The 15,610-nt window shown below is 41.7% G+C and overlaps 1 protein-coding gene across 2 annotated transcripts in view; it reads right to left on the minus strand.

Annotated features, from left to right (window-relative positions):
* The window catches only part of THSD4 (thrombospondin type 1 domain containing 4), a 238,897-nt gene that overhangs the window by 190,694 nt on the left and 32,593 nt on the right, over positions 1 to 15,610 (minus strand). For both annotated transcript variants that reach the window (XM_058846880.1, XM_058846881.1), the window contains exons 4-5: positions 11,343 to 11,758; positions 177 to 573 (exon numbers count right to left, since the gene is read on the minus strand). In XM_058846880.1, the coding sequence (XP_058702863.1) occupies positions 177 to 573; positions 11,343 to 11,758 (813 nt within the window). The remainder of the gene's footprint in view (positions 1 to 176; positions 574 to 11,342; positions 11,759 to 15,610) is intronic.

Raw genomic sequence — 15,610 nt, forward strand, 5'->3', positions numbered from 1 at the left:
ATACTATGGATCTACTTTTAGTATTCCCCAAGACGCTCTAAAATAAGTTCACAAAAATAATCATTAAATTAATCTTCAAAAAAATTGACCTTAACTTGATGATTAGGTGAACATTTTGCATACTAGGGAAAACCAATAGCTGTCCAAGACATGAAACACAGGAAAAGCAGACTTACATTTGTGTTGCAGAGTTTATATTGCTTGTAGGCACCGATGCACACGATGGCTGCAGCCCTCTGGGGCTGGGGCTGTCCCTGCAGGGCCTGAGGGCCGGAGTCACTGCCCTGGAACAGACTCTGAGCCACGGGGAACGAAGGTGACTGATAAACCGAGGGCCCCAGGACTTGGTGTCCTGCCTGAGGCCCACTGGGCTCTTGGTAAAGATTGCCGTGCTGCAGTGAAGGAGCAGCTGCCTGGCTGTAGGAGCTCTGGTGGAATAGGTGGCTCCTCGACGACTGCCGCTGCCTCCGCAGCTTCTGAGGCTGCTGACCGGTATCGGTTTGTAAAGGTAAAATGTATGGCACCTTTCCATACCCATACTTTCCTGGACCAATAGGATTTCTGTTTCTGCTTCTAAAAACAAAGAAAAAGAGAGAAAAGAGCTACTGAATCCATAAGCAAAGGAACAGTTAAGTATTTACATGACTTGCAATAAATATGAACAAGATGTAGTCTAGCTTGATGAATTAGGAATCTCAGACGGCCTTGATCCTAACACTGCAGTCTGACGAGTCAGTTGGCCAAAAAACATTTCTTCCAGTTCAGAGCAATGAGTCAATACAGCTCTTTTGGGTGACACCATTAAACAAAAATCATTTTCTTTCTGTACATAAAATACATTTATGTTTTTAATATAGATGCAAAACAGACTTGAATGGCAGTGAAAATCAGAGATTATAAATTGACAGACTTCTTTCCTAGAAACAGAAATGTTACAGATGTCAGCCACCAGATCAAAGGGACCTCTCTTTGGGTTTGTTTTCTTCCCAAGTCTTATATTCTCCCAGGACTCTTGATAGCTGGGAACCCTGGAAGTCATTTACCTCCTATTCCAGCCTGATGGCCATGTGGGGCTTTAATCAATCTTCCAGGCTCAAGATGTGTGAACGAGAGTGCTGATTTGTCCTGGCAGATAAGCAACCAGCACTCTTGAACTGTTTATCCCTGTTAATCTGCTCTGTGACCATGACAGTCATTGCTGAGGGAAGCTTTTGGTAGTTACAGCAGAGAGTAGTATTATGGTTTTTGGTATTAAGGGAGGGAAAGAAAAGATTCCCATAACTATACAAGAGAGGAAAAAAAGAGAACCCCTAAGCCTTGTGCCTACTTAGTCAGACCTAAATGAGAGTGAGAGTACACAGCATTAGTTCTTCTGTTGCTCCCTAGGCTGAAGAGCAAGAGAGAATAAGAGGAAAGCAAAAATTCAACAATATTTGCAGTCAGCTGGGACAAAAACAGAGGAAAAATTCCACCAAGAATTAGATGGAGTTACCATCTAAAGGTAAATTACTGCTAATAGAAAAATATATGTAGAAAAGCGTTACGTAATTCATGTCAGACCACAGCCAGCAGACATCTCTGATCTCTTGTGTTCATCTCAAGCAGAGGCATAACAACTGTACAGTGCAGATCTGATAATCTCCTTTCTTTGGGCATAATTCTTCTAAACACATACACCTCTTTGATTGCTCAGACAAATCTCCTTAACACTCTGATAACAAAAATCATGGGCCCCTTTAAACTTAGGCCAACCTAAATATATTCTTAATTTCAAAAAAATACATTTGCCCAGACAAGTAGGAAAATGACATTTTATGCTATTAAGGTATTAAGGTATTTATGCTATTAAGGTAAGGGTTGTAGCAAACATGATGGTGATGATGATGTAGCATTCTTACTGTTGCAACTTTTAACAATTTCTCTCAGGCTGAGAATATGTCAGCTGTGAATTGTAGGAACTGGTCCCCCTTAGCACATTTGCAGTGTCAAAAAGGAATTTGGTTGTGGTAGCTTTTTCTAATTTTAGCCATAAGCAAACGTGTGCCTTGGCAAATCAATGCATTATCGCTGCCTCACAGACTTTATGCTAAGAACAATGCTTTGAACCTCAAGTGGTCTTCAAGACTGAAGCACTTTCAGAGCTGGTGGGCTGATTATTTATATTTAATATAAACCCTCTTTGAACTAAGGATATACAGTGTCTTTAAAATACACAGGTAAGATTACAGATTTCCTGGGCCTCCACCTTTTCTCTAAAGTGCTCTTTACACATCCTCTCTCCAACATACCTTATTCATTTTATCCTTTTTTCCATCATTTCCTCTCACATTTCTCCCACTGCCTCTAAATGGAGGTTCCCTGGCTCACTTCCAGCTGAAGCATAACTTCTTTTCTCTCTCTTCTGATGTCAGGCAGAATAAAGAATGTATTTCCATGAGCTTTTCAGCATTTCATTTATCTTATCTCCTAGTATCAAAGTACTTCTCTTGTAAATGTAAAACTGCAAGGGTGAACATTACCAAAACCACTCATTTATGACAACAAGGAAGACTTGTTGTACAACTGCTGGAAAGTTTCCTTAGAATGAATGAACCCAAAGAAACTTCTGATTTCTCACATTTTCAATTCACAACCTTTCACTGTTGCTGAAGAAATAATGTAATGTTTTGGAAAGGTAACAACCTTCAGCCACCACTTTCACCAGGGATAAGGAGAAAAAAACCTACAAAGAAATTACTGATTTTTTTTTCCTGCAAGATTTTCTCTCGTCAATTCACCGAAATAATTCCACAAGCAGAGGGAGATAGTTTTGTTCTCTGTACTCCGAGTCACAACAACCACACTAATGAAAGACAACAGAATATCATCACAGATCCTCAGAGAGAGTAAAAACAACACCTAGACCTTTATTTTAATTTTGTGCAGCATTTAGTCAAGTTTGAAGCTTTTTTTCAAAATCTTCAGAGGCTTCCTTTACCAGGAGTCCTGGAATGAACACTCAAGTCCTCTAAAATGCTAAGGAAAGCCCTGTCCTCAGTGAGCCTGGTCCTGCTGCATTTCTGGGTGCCCAGGGCTAGGCATTCTCCAGGTTCCTGCTGTTATCCTCACTTGGGAATTCAGCAGCTGCCTACACTCCATTCTCTGAAGTGTTGCTGGCTGTGGTTGTGCCCTATCAGCACAGCAACCAGCCCAGAGCTAGCACCTACTCAAGCTGAACTTAGCACTGATCTATCGGCAGAAACAGAGGTTTTATGTGCAAGATGAAAGTGGAAGAGAAGACAGAAGACAGGTTACAAATTTGATTTACAGCTTTATTTCCCAAAAAAATATTTCACATTATTTACCACCGCAAAAGTCTTTTGAATTATACTCATTTGTGCTTTGGCGTTGCTGTTACTCATTTCCATTGCAATGTGGCTCCAAAAGTGCAGTTCTTTGATTTCAGCTAGAAAATTAGTTCTAAAGGAGCCGAGTCCCCTTAGATCTCTATCAAAGCTCTTTAGCTTGAATTTAAGCCCTTCTACTCATCATGGTTTTAACAGAACTGCTTTTTAGTAGGCAAAATCCTCTATAACTGAAACAATTACATACATTCTAACTTAGTTAAATCTATTGCTGTGGATAAGCAAACCAATATTTAACCTAATACTTGAGGTCATAGCAAATTATCTGTTTTGCGGCACTACATTACTGTAATTCATAGACAGATTTTAAAGGACACTACCCATCTACTCACAGTTCAAGTATTTAGTTCAGAGCTGCCTTGATTCTTTTTCTGAAGAATTGAAAGGGACTATTATTAGCTATTCCTGTCAGCAATGAAGCCGTTGAAATATTACTCCAATATTTAAAATGTAATTAAGAAAAAAAAAAAAGAAGATGGAAAAGTTCTTGGAGACACAAAATGTTAAATCAGAAAAAAACTGGTCCTAATTCTGCAAATTTCTGTTAACATGATTGCTATGGGCATATATTTTTTAATGTACTTTTTTTTTAACCACTCCTAGATAATATTCTTAAAATAATTTCAGACCAGCATTTTTAATCCATGGCATTTCCTCCATAATTCAAAACTATGAACAATGGCCTACAATTATCCAAGTCAATCATTTACTTTCCAGCCCTCCTACTGCTTTTAATTTTCTTTCATGCTTTATATATTATTAGGCACACAGTTAACAAGGTGTACTTTAAAAAGATTCCAGCATAAATTTTTTCCCCCTTAAGTCACAAAATAAACTGTCTTATACTGTTTGTAACTTTTGGTGAGTTTACACCTCACAGTATTTTAGATTTCTTCAACAGGAATAATTTTTAACAAAAATGACTGATATACTGGAACTGGGAGCAGGTTTCCATCTGCTCAAGAAGGAGAGCTCTCACCAGTCAGGTTGATTCCCATCAAAAGCCACTGTGTATTGCCTCTGCCACTGCACCACAGCCTGTGCTGCTCTGCATTCCACATGCTCACTTTTCACTGGCTCTAAATCAGTCTGGAGAAAATCACCTAAACATGAGTGAAAGGAGGGAGCCCTTTGACTGTTGTGTATTACAAAATGTGTGCATGTCTGCTCACTGATCTAGAAACTGGCCTTACAGCAGGTACCTCTGGGAAATGTTTGGTCACAAGAGCTCAGGCAGCCCTTCTGAGAAAGCATCACACACTGCAAAGTGGGGCCAGGAGCTCTGACTGTGCTACACTCCAGGCATGTTGTTCCCTTCTCCAGCTCTGTGCCACACTCCAGCACATTGTTCCCTTCTCCAGCTCTGACTGTGCCACACTCCAGCACATTGTTCCCTTATCCAGCTCTGACTGTGTCACACTCCAGCACATTGTTCCCTTCTCCAGCTCTGTGCCACACTCCAGCACATTGTTCCCTTCTCCAGCTCTGTGTCACACTCCAGCACATTGTTCCCTTATCCAGCTCTGACTGTGTCACACTCCAGCACATTGTTCCCTTCTCCAGCTCTGACTGTGCCACACTCCAGCACATTGTTCCCTTCTCCAGCTCTGACTGTGCCACACTCCAGCACATTGTTCCCTTCTCCAGCTCTGTGTCACACTCCAGCACATTGTTCCCTTCTCCAGCTCTGACTGTACCACACTCCAGCACATTGTTCCCTTCTCCAGCTCTGACTGTGCCACACTCCAGCACATTGTTCCCTTATCCAGCTCTGTGTCACACTCCAGCACATTGTTCCCTTCTCCAGCTCTGACTGTGTCACACTCCAGCACATTGTTCCCTTCTCCAGCTCTGACTGTGTCACACTCCAGCACATTGTTCCCCTCTCCAGCTCTGACTGTGCCACACTCCAGCACATTGTTCCCTTCTCCAGCTCTGTGCCACACTCCAGCACATTGTTCCCTTCTCCAGCTCTGACTGTGCCACACTCCAGCACATTGTTCCCTTCTCCAGCTCTGTGTCACACTCCAGCACATTGTTCCCTTCTCCAGCTCTGATTGTGCCACACTCCAGCACATTGTTCCCTTCTCCAGCTCTGACTGTGTCACACTCCAGCACATTGTTCCCTTCTCCAGCTCTGACTGTGTCACACTCCAGCACATTGTTCCCTTATCCAGCTCTGACTGTGTCACACTCCAGCACATTGTTCCCTTCTCCAGCTCTGTGTCACACTCCAGCACATTGTTCCCTTCTCCAGCTCTGTGCCACACTCCAGCACATTGTTCCCTTCTCCAGCTCTGTGTCACACTCCAGCACATTGTTCCCTTCTCCAGCTATGACTGTGTCACACTCCAGCACATTGTTCCCTTCTCCAGCTCTGACTGTGCCACACTCCAGCACATTGTTCCCTTCTCCAGCACACTGCAGGCAGTTCATCAGGACAGGCTGTCACTGCATCTCACAGACTGGCATTTTCAGTAACTAAAGCAAGGAAACCAACTGCCTTTCGTGGTAACTTTGGTAACCACACCATGATTTGTGGATATGCACTGCTTCCCATGTATCACACATACATAAGAGTATTAAAATTATTGTGAGCATATTTGTCCTGAAGCATTCAACTGCTAGAATTCACACAGTAACCAACAATGTAACCAACAATGTCTACAAAGTATTTTTCCTGAAGAAAATTGATTATACACATTATACCACAAACAATCTCATTTCTATATCATATTGGGGAAAAAGATATTTACATTTTTCTGAGACGGTAGAATTAATGAATAAGGTCACTAAATAAACTGTCTTTCGGGAATGGGTTTAATTTATGGGAGGTGGACTACCTTAAATGAAATTTTCCATCCTCAGAGATCACCGCTGATACCCCAGTTCAGCATAGCTGCAATATGCCCAGTACAGTAACTTAGTATCTTTGCTTTTACTGATCTCTCAGCAAGTGCTGCATAAGCTCATTTATGTGACTTTCAACACTGAGATAGGATTCCAAGATTCAAACCCAAATACTTCAATCCTCTTTTTCAGTAACACCTCTGACCTCAAGCAGTTCTCAGCTTCCTCTTTAAGATTTGATTGAATAATGCAACCATGCAGTTGGCAGGTAAACCAGCAGAAATTCAATGCAAGTAACCTCGTAACTGCTGCGATGCCTTACAAACGATACAGGAGGTTTGGTTGTTTCTAGCCCTCACTGATGGGGCAATAATTCAGTGGTACCTGACTAAACAGCAGCAGTGTTCTCACTTCCCTTCCTTCAGTGAGCCCAGCTCAGGAAGGGTTGAAATGTTCAGTAGTAAGGATAAGAAAGCTTAGGTGGTTTGCAATTATAGTATTGTGTTAGGGGGTTATTTCTGATAATCCCACTCAAAGCATGCTTGCAGTAGCATAATAAAAATTGATATTAATTTGGTAATAATAAGTGAGACCTCGAGCATGTCATGGGAATTAAAACCCAGATGAGAGGTGTGACAGCAAAAAGTCAACCTGAGGCTTCAGCCACCCCAGCTAGCTACTCATTCTGTGAGGAAATATCTCATTTGATCATTATTGGTATTAGATCCTGTCCAGAATTTTATTCAGAAGGAAAATAAACATCTTTCTCATATGGCTTTAAATCCCCCAAGTGCGACCAAGACGAATTCTTTGATTATCACTGCTGCTCTTAGATCTTTCTAGAAAATTTATCCTTAGAAAGGGATCCAATCCTTCTCTATCTTCCTTCTGTACACACACCAACCCACAATAAGCTTTTATAACCACAGTGGGCTTGGAGTAAAAGCCATCGCATTTTCGTTCTGTGAGAGAAAAATGAAAGCAGCTAAGTACTTGAGCTGGGTTTCATTCCAGATACTAAGAAAAGCAAACACTCATGCCAATAAATATAAAGCCTCACAACTTGAGAAAATAATACCTTCTTGAACCTGAAGGTCCAGCAATTACACATTCTGCACCTCTAGGAACCGGAACTGACTAGAACAAGCCACAGAAATGCATCACAACACGTGGCTACTGGTTAAGGAAATAACAGAATTTCCTTTTAAAAGTTAACTGCAGACCTGTCAACAGAGTGACCTACGTTTGCCTGGTCAAAGCATCTGTGAGAGGGGGCCAAAGAAACACTTTCAGAAAGGAAATTCTGGTTTGACATTAAATGATGCACTCTTCCTTTCCATTGCTCAAAGGCCTAGAAATGCAAACTGACCCTATACAGGGTACAGAGCAGCACAGCAGACTTGCACGTCAGCTGCTGGCAGCAGAATAAAGACCCAGAGCTACAGCCATGTGAGAAGTTGATGATTTTTGGATTATTTCCTTAGAGCAAATTTTTCCTCTCACTCCTCTTCCAAATACACAAGAAATGCTTTAGGGAAGCCCTTTCTTAATTACATACTTCTTTAACTTGCACTATTTATATAAGAATGCTTTAGTTATTTCATTATTCTGGTGATAATTCTACGGGTTTTTCTTTCTGCTCCTATGACCCCAGACACAAAGTACAGATTGTGTTCACACAAGTGGACACTGAGGTTTGCTGCTCCACCACCAAAGCCTACACGAAGAGAAAGTGCAGGTGGCAGCAGTAAACATCCTACACTCAGCACATCAATGAGAAACTGTGGTTCTGTCTTCCCCATTATCAAAACAGAGAATTGGAAATGCAACATTTAAGAAGTACTAAAACCTAGTCCATGAATAATATTTCCTTTCAAGATGTATTTTCTCCCTTAAAGCATGTTATCTTTCTGCATGCCCTTATAACTTTTCCGTATGTGCCTCTCTATAATGTCTAAATGCTTTAATATTTTTTCACTATCTCCTCTTTCCTGTTTGTTTTTAGTGTGTGGTGTGCTCCATGCACTTTAGCTAGGTGAAAAATAACAAACCAAGCCTGTGCTCCAGGGAACTCAGCTCTTCAAAGCTGGGGAGAGCTCCCTGCCTCTGCCCGTGGACAACCCAGAGAACCATCAGCTTTCTTTTAGACTCACTCCAGTGACTGACGGTAATTAACACATTTCAATCATGCAAGAACTCTTCTTACTGCACTGAGTTAAACAGGGGAGCACTGAAATTTTTTAAACCAGGCTTCTAATTGTACCTCAAACCTCGCTCTGCCTGAACTTGTCATGCAGTCCTGGTTCCTAATGCCTAACTAAACTGAGTCTCAAAAGCTGAAAATGTGAATACCCTCTTCAAAGACTAGGTATAGTAAATTTTATGATATCCAAATTCTATTTTGGATTTTGCTAAAAAACCCTAATCAGTTCCTTGTCACCTGCTTGGAAGCAGGCAGACAACTTTTCCACTTGCTGGTAAATGATACAAACACACTGGGCTGCTGCACAGGACTGCTATTGCTGTCAAAACTCTTTGCCTTGGCAGCCATCCAATTTCATTCCACCATGTTATCGATGTGAGCTTATCTCAGTCACAGATGTCCATTCCTCTCTTATTGTTTTATGGAAGTCTGCTAAAATTACAGCTTTTATATAAAGTCCAGTACAGTAAATAGAAATACCCCAAAATGTTTCCACTGACTGTACAAACTGTGAAAATACAAGTGTTATTTAACAGCCTGACATGAATTTCCAATATCATCCTTTTAGTGAACACTAAACACAGTTCTACAGTATAAAAATCATGTGTAGAGTAACTCACGTTTTGAAATCCATTTTCCCTATACCTGACAGGAACAGTACTCTCCTTTGTAAAGAAAGTTTTCACTGTGGATTTTGTAAATCAAGGAAAGCTATTAGGTTTGTCATTCAAATAACTCCATTTTCAAATAACATTTTTTGTTCTCATTCTGTTTTTACAGTCACCACCAAGGAATCTGAAAGTTATGCAATACAACAGGCTTTAAAGCCACCAGGGACCTCCTAACACAAGAGGGAAATAACTTATTATGCAAGTAAGATTAAAACCCTGACCTTGAATCCAAAGTCTTTTGCCAAGGGGCAGAGTGTGTGGGGGTGGAAAATCAACTGTGGTACAGAAGCTTGTACTGTGCTTAGGAAAGCACAAGAATTTTCAAAAGCAAACGCCTCCATCATATAGGAAAGTAAGCATTTTAGTATTTCATATGACAAGGCATTTCTTAGGCAATAACACAGCTTCAGTTCTGCACACAGTCAGTATCATTTTCTGCTCACCATCATCTCACGTCCCAGCCAATCCTGGATTGTTCCAAACCATTCCAGAGTGTGCTGGCCTGCAGAGGCCAGCAGAGCAGCAAGGGACAGCTGGTGGGGATGGAAGGCCAGCAGAGACAGCGAGGCTGCTGCAGAGCTGGGATTCCCCTGGACACAGAGGTGCCAAGGGCTACAGCAAAGAGCCTTGGGATGACTTTGTGCTGACGGCTCAAGGCCAGGCTCCCAGCATCAGCAATAACCCAGCCACACACCACAACTGGGGCTGCCACACTGCACAGCCCAGAACAGAAGTGAGTTATAGCTAATTATTAAGTAGGAAAACAGAAAAAAAACACATGACTTTTGCCTCAATGCACCAATGTTAGCACTACTAATCCTGTCTCTAGCACTCCCTGAGTTTCTGTAAGACCATCAGTGCCAAACTGAGTTTATACTCAACAGGTCTAGGCTCTCATTTCCATGGGTTTGACAGAAAGACAAAGCAGTGACAAAGGAAATTGACAACACCTGAGAAGATCAACATCTGAACAGCTGCTCCCAATTTTTGAGACTCATGCTTCACTGAGACAGGCAGGAGCTTAACAGGTTAAATCTATGTTAAAGTATTCTTTTATGTGGACAAAGCTTCTTGCAGGGCTTGAGAATGTCTTTATCAGCAGCAACAGAGTTCTACTGTCTCATTCCAGTCAGGCTGGAATACTGCCTCAAGGTAATTCTTTCTTATGTTGTTAAGGACAGCAAAATATCTTTAAAAAAGGAATTACAATTGACTGTTTCACTAAGAATCTTAAAGAGGCAGATGGTATGAAGGAAGGTTTCTTTGGTTATGCATGTGGGGGAGACTGGGGTGTTTTCTGTTTTGTTTGGTTTGGGTTTTTTTTGTCAGCTCCCCCAAAAAACTTCTCCTCATGCATCTCCCAGAAGGGAACCGAGAGGGAAAGAACCAGAGAGCTGCGGCAATACATATTCAGAGGAAAGAGAGAACAGACACTTAAGGAGCGGTCCATTCCAGGGGATCTCCATGCCTCTTCTGTACAGTCTCCAAACTGGAAACACATCCATTTTCCTTTCAAACATATATATAAAAAATCTGATACATTGGTATCTAAGTGAATAAAGAAGTGTTTCTCCCGAAGTGGAAAATTAATTGGAATTACTTGTAACAGCACAGCTCCACCCAGCCTTAAGGACTGTTACTAGGAAATTAATAAAAACATATACAGTGTTTAAAATATTCTATATATTAAAGAACCACATTTTTAAATTCTCTTCAAACAGGAAATTTTGCTAAAAGAGGTGGTAGGAAGAAAAAAAGAAAAAAGAGAAAACAAACAGGCAATAAATAGAAATATGAAACAAAACTAGAGTCTTGAGTAGAAATAAAGCCAACAGACGGTTGACCATCCTTTATGAAAAAAGTTAAATTTTTTTCAACCAATTCATATAAAGACTGGCTGCTGAAGAATACAATTATAGAACAGTTATATATATATATTTGTTCTGATATTTAATGGAAAAGTCAAATGAAAGTGCAGCAGAAAAGGAGAAATCTCTCAATAAATCATAAATCTTAAAGGGAAGTGAGATAATCTGCTTAGCACAATAGTAGAATTACATCTGCCCTCGGACAAGTTGTAAGTAGTCAAGGGCGGGCAGCGTGCCCCAGAAGGCGCTAGCAGTGTACAAGGCAGTCTCAGTCTCCAAGAGCTGTGCTGTGGAAGCGCTGAGCTGCGCTGCCATTGCGGAGGGAGGAGCGGGAGCAGGTTCGTACCTCTTGTCCGGCCTGGGGCCGTGCCGGGGCCCCTGCGAGTGGCGGCTGCCCCTGGCGGCGGCCCGGCCGCCCTGGCTGCTGTTCCTCAGCGCTGCCCACGGCTGCTGCTCCCTCCTGTGCAGCGGCACGGACGTGCGGATGGCAGAGACGACGTGGCCGGGGTAGGCAGAGAGCGAGTCCTCGTGGTGGTTGCTCTGGGGAGCCAGAGGCCGCTCGGAGGCCGGGAAGTGGCGGCCCGGGCGGCGGTAGCCCCGCTCCCGGTAATAGGCGGGGAGGCAGGGCCGCGTCTGCTCCATCACCCCCCCGCTGCAGCTCCGAGAGCAGGCGGACCACGGGCCCCAGCTGCCCCACAGCCCCGGCACTCCCGCACTGCTGTCCTCAGCCGCATCGCCTTGCTCTTCTATCCTCTGCGGAACCTGCAGACACAACACACACGCTTAGCAATCGGAATTCACACTGCAACCAGACGGGAGCACGAGGACCTCGGGCTTCAGCCATTCACGAGTGAAATGGAATGACACAGCATTGTCTAATTCTCTGCCTGTCAAAGGACTGCCAGTATAGGAGGACGTCTCCTACAGCCATCAACCATTCTGACAAAAAGTTTGGGTTTGGTTCTTCTGGGTTTGGGGGGTTATGTGGTGGTTTTATTGTTTGGTTGTGGTTTTTGGGTTGGGTTAGGTTTTGGGTTTTCTTTTGGACTATCTGGATACAAATAGATTTTCTTTGTTCTCAGCAATGGAAAAATTGCATGATGCAAAGCTTGGAAATGTGTTTTAATATTACCAAAAGCAGGAAATAAGGTCATTTTTGGTAATGAAATTGAGTTAACAGACACTCACTGCTCTGCTGAACTCTGATGCCTCAACAATGGAGAGTGCTGGTGATTGCAATAATATTTCAGGAACTCCTATCTAATGTGGAACTTTTTACAAAGGCAATGTAAGAGGACAGGCTGATTTCCAACCAACCAAAAATGTTGCTATAGTTAACTCCTATATTACCACACTTGCCCCAGTCCCCACATTACCACTTCAGCATGACCCATTCAACCCTACATTCCCATCAAACTCAATAAAAGATGGGACAAATTGTTGGTCTCTGGTGTTCAGTGCCACTTAGTCCATACTCAACATTCAGCAGCACAAGGGAAGTGAAAGAAAGAACCCCAAGGGGAGAGGATCCTTCTCAAGAAAAAGCTAGGAAGGATTAGGAAGGGCAGGGTCTCTCCACAAGGACAGTTAACCCCACAAGACAAATATTTTAAACGTCCTGACCTTGTGATTGGAAAGGTATCAGTGCAGCCAGGAAGTTACAATCACCCATCCCCATCTCCCTGTGGTTTCCTCAGCATTTACCCATTCTTGGAGCTAGATATAGTCAGGATTTCTCAGTGTTTTGCACTGAGCAAAGTACTCAAACTTGCAGTGTTTCTCTTGCTTCTCTTGACCAACTAATTGAATCACAAGTTTCTAAAGCAGGTTCCCAGTATCTGATTCTCACACTTATTAATATGCAGAACATTCTTTTAAATGAGCATCATTTAAGCAGTTTATTACTATCTGAACAAGCTTTTTATCAGCACACACACATATCAATTCGACTGGAGGACGAGAAATGGCACTGTCCACAAACATGTTTGCCATACCTCTCCAGCCCTATTCCAGTGCAGCTACCTCAAAATGAGCTTTGAAAAGACAGCCTTGTCTGTCACTTCTCCCCCCTTCACAGAATAAGAACCTAAACCCATAACTTCCATTAATAATTTTGCCTCAATTATTATTAACAGCAAAAGATTACCATCTCCACACTTAAGTCTCCCATGCCAGCCCCCTCAGTGGTAGCTGAGCTGTGCCCTGGTCTGCCAGGGAGCACACACTCCTCATCAGCTGCCTGCAGATATCCCAGGCTGGGCTGGAACGTGGTTTGCAAACATGGGTTCAATACAGCACTACAATACAACAAGCCAAGCCAGCACAGGGTTTGTGGTGCTGCTGTGTAATAGTCAGTTGTGGTCTACATAATCTGAAACATTTCCCCTCTCTGAGATTGCTCTCACACTTTCATCACCAATCACAGAAAACACTGCATTTAATTATAACTTCTGATTAATAAAAAGCATCTGCATTAGTGTGATATGTTACCCATTTCTCCCATGTTATTTGAAAACAGAAGCAGATGTCTCCATATTTAATGTCTTTCTTTGCTGTGCGTGCCCCATTTGGCATCAGCCTTTAAAATCAATAGCCTGTACAACCTAATACCACATAATGTCAAACTTAGAACATGAAGCAAGGTCTTTCTGGCTGCTACAACTGCTTTCATATCCAGTAACAGAACACCACTGGCTCACACTTTGACCAACTAAACAGGCTGTTCTTCAGTTTGTGATTTTTCCAGTGAATATTCACTGCCCATACTTACACTATTCATCAATGTGCTCTGCCTCAGATATAAAATGGTAGTGACTACACACAGGGACACTTTTCTGGTCTGAACTCAAGTCTGCAGCAAAATTTACTTACTGTAAAACTAATAGTCCTTTGTTGCCAGACAAGGTTTGACTTGTTTGGACTACTTCTTGATCATTGCCACAATGGTTCAGTACACCTTTTTTTTAAAATGCCAAAGACACTCACGCAGGCAACAAATATAAACTATAACCTACAAGCAATTCAAGTTCTCACTAACATAAGAAATGTACCATTTTGCAGAAATAGAAGCTGAATAATGAAAAGTGCCAACCTGCTACAGAGAGAACCTTCTAGCTGCCAAACTTCATTGCAGCAAGAATTGGTTCAGATAAAATGATACTTCATATGACTGAAGGTAATTTCACACCCCCTAATCTTCATAGTGAGAGTTTAAGACACAGCACAAGAAGGTTTAATTCAGCTAATTAAGGAAGAACATTTTTTTTTTTAAGTGACATTATAATATCTTCTACTGATAGACAAATTGATTAATGCTACTTAATTGTAAGAAAAAAAAATTGGGATGGGAATTTTCAGTAGTGAATCAGGTTATGAACTTCTATTTTCTTACTTTTTCTACTGTTTTCTTACTTTCAGCAAGATATGGGCTACAGATGAATCTTTAGAGGAGATGATGTGATTGATGGCATAATCTACTCAGTGAATTCTACTATGAAAGTCTGAATAAACTGAAGCTGCTTAGTTTAAGAAATGAAAAACAGAGGGGACAATAATGACACTTCCAAACAGTTTACATAAATAAATACCAAGAGCTGTTATTTTTCTCTTTGCAGCAAACTGTTCTTGCTTATAGCCAACACGTGAATAACCACTCGGATTTAAATTTAATCAAAGGTGATCCGAATTAAAGGAGGAAAACTACTCAGAGAGAAGGCAAACAAAGCCTGGGTACAAATTGCCTGAGGAGATCCCCGGCAGCACTGATACCAATCCTACAGCTCTAACAGGCAAAACGAGGTGTCACTGACCCTTCCCCAGGGCACAGGAGCAGAATTACAGACCAGTTCCCCTCCTTTGATCCTGTGGTTTCCAGGTAACTTAGTAGAAAGAAGAAATCCTGCCTCAGCTCTGTGATAATGCCAAGAAATTACAGGTAGCTACAGGATTCAGCTGAAGTGTTTTAGAACATCTCAGACACACCACATACACAGAGATCCCTGACATTAAGTCCCTCCTTCTCTTGCTTTAAGAACTACCCATTAAAAGCACACTGAAAGGAAGAGACTGAGCCTGCACTGGAGAATAAGTGAAATGCAAACTGAATTTTCTTGCCAAATTAAATTCATGGGAGTAAATTATTTAAGAGAATTACACAGCCTGTAAAAAAGAGAGAGATCAACTAACCCATCTAATCTACTTTCCCATAGTTCATGATTGATTCCTCCTCTAGGTGACCTAGAATCAAAAAATCAGCAAAAAGTAGGAGTACACAAGGTATAGAATTCAATGCCAATTTCTAGTGCTGCCTCTGTCAGAATTTAGAAATAAAATCCACATCTCAGGATTTCAGCAGCAATTGTTGAAATTATACTATGCAAGAATGTCCCTGAAGAGGAATCATCACTTGTACTGAAAGCCACAACTATTTAAAGCATAACTTGTGTGGGAAGACAATGGCAGAAAATGGTTTACTGATCTGACAAACACTAATTTTAAACACTGTAGGTAGGGCACTTCACTCTATTAAACTGTAGCTTAAATACAAATTACTGTTCAGAAAAGTAAGCAGGGGGAAATGCTTAGATCAGAGGTCCATTTAACTCAGTACTGTGT

The sequence above is a fragment of the Poecile atricapillus genome, chromosome 11 (assembly GCF_030490865.1).
Source record: "Poecile atricapillus isolate bPoeAtr1 chromosome 11, bPoeAtr1.hap1, whole genome shotgun sequence".
NCBI lineage: Eukaryota > Metazoa > Chordata > Aves > Passeriformes > Paridae > Poecile > Poecile atricapillus.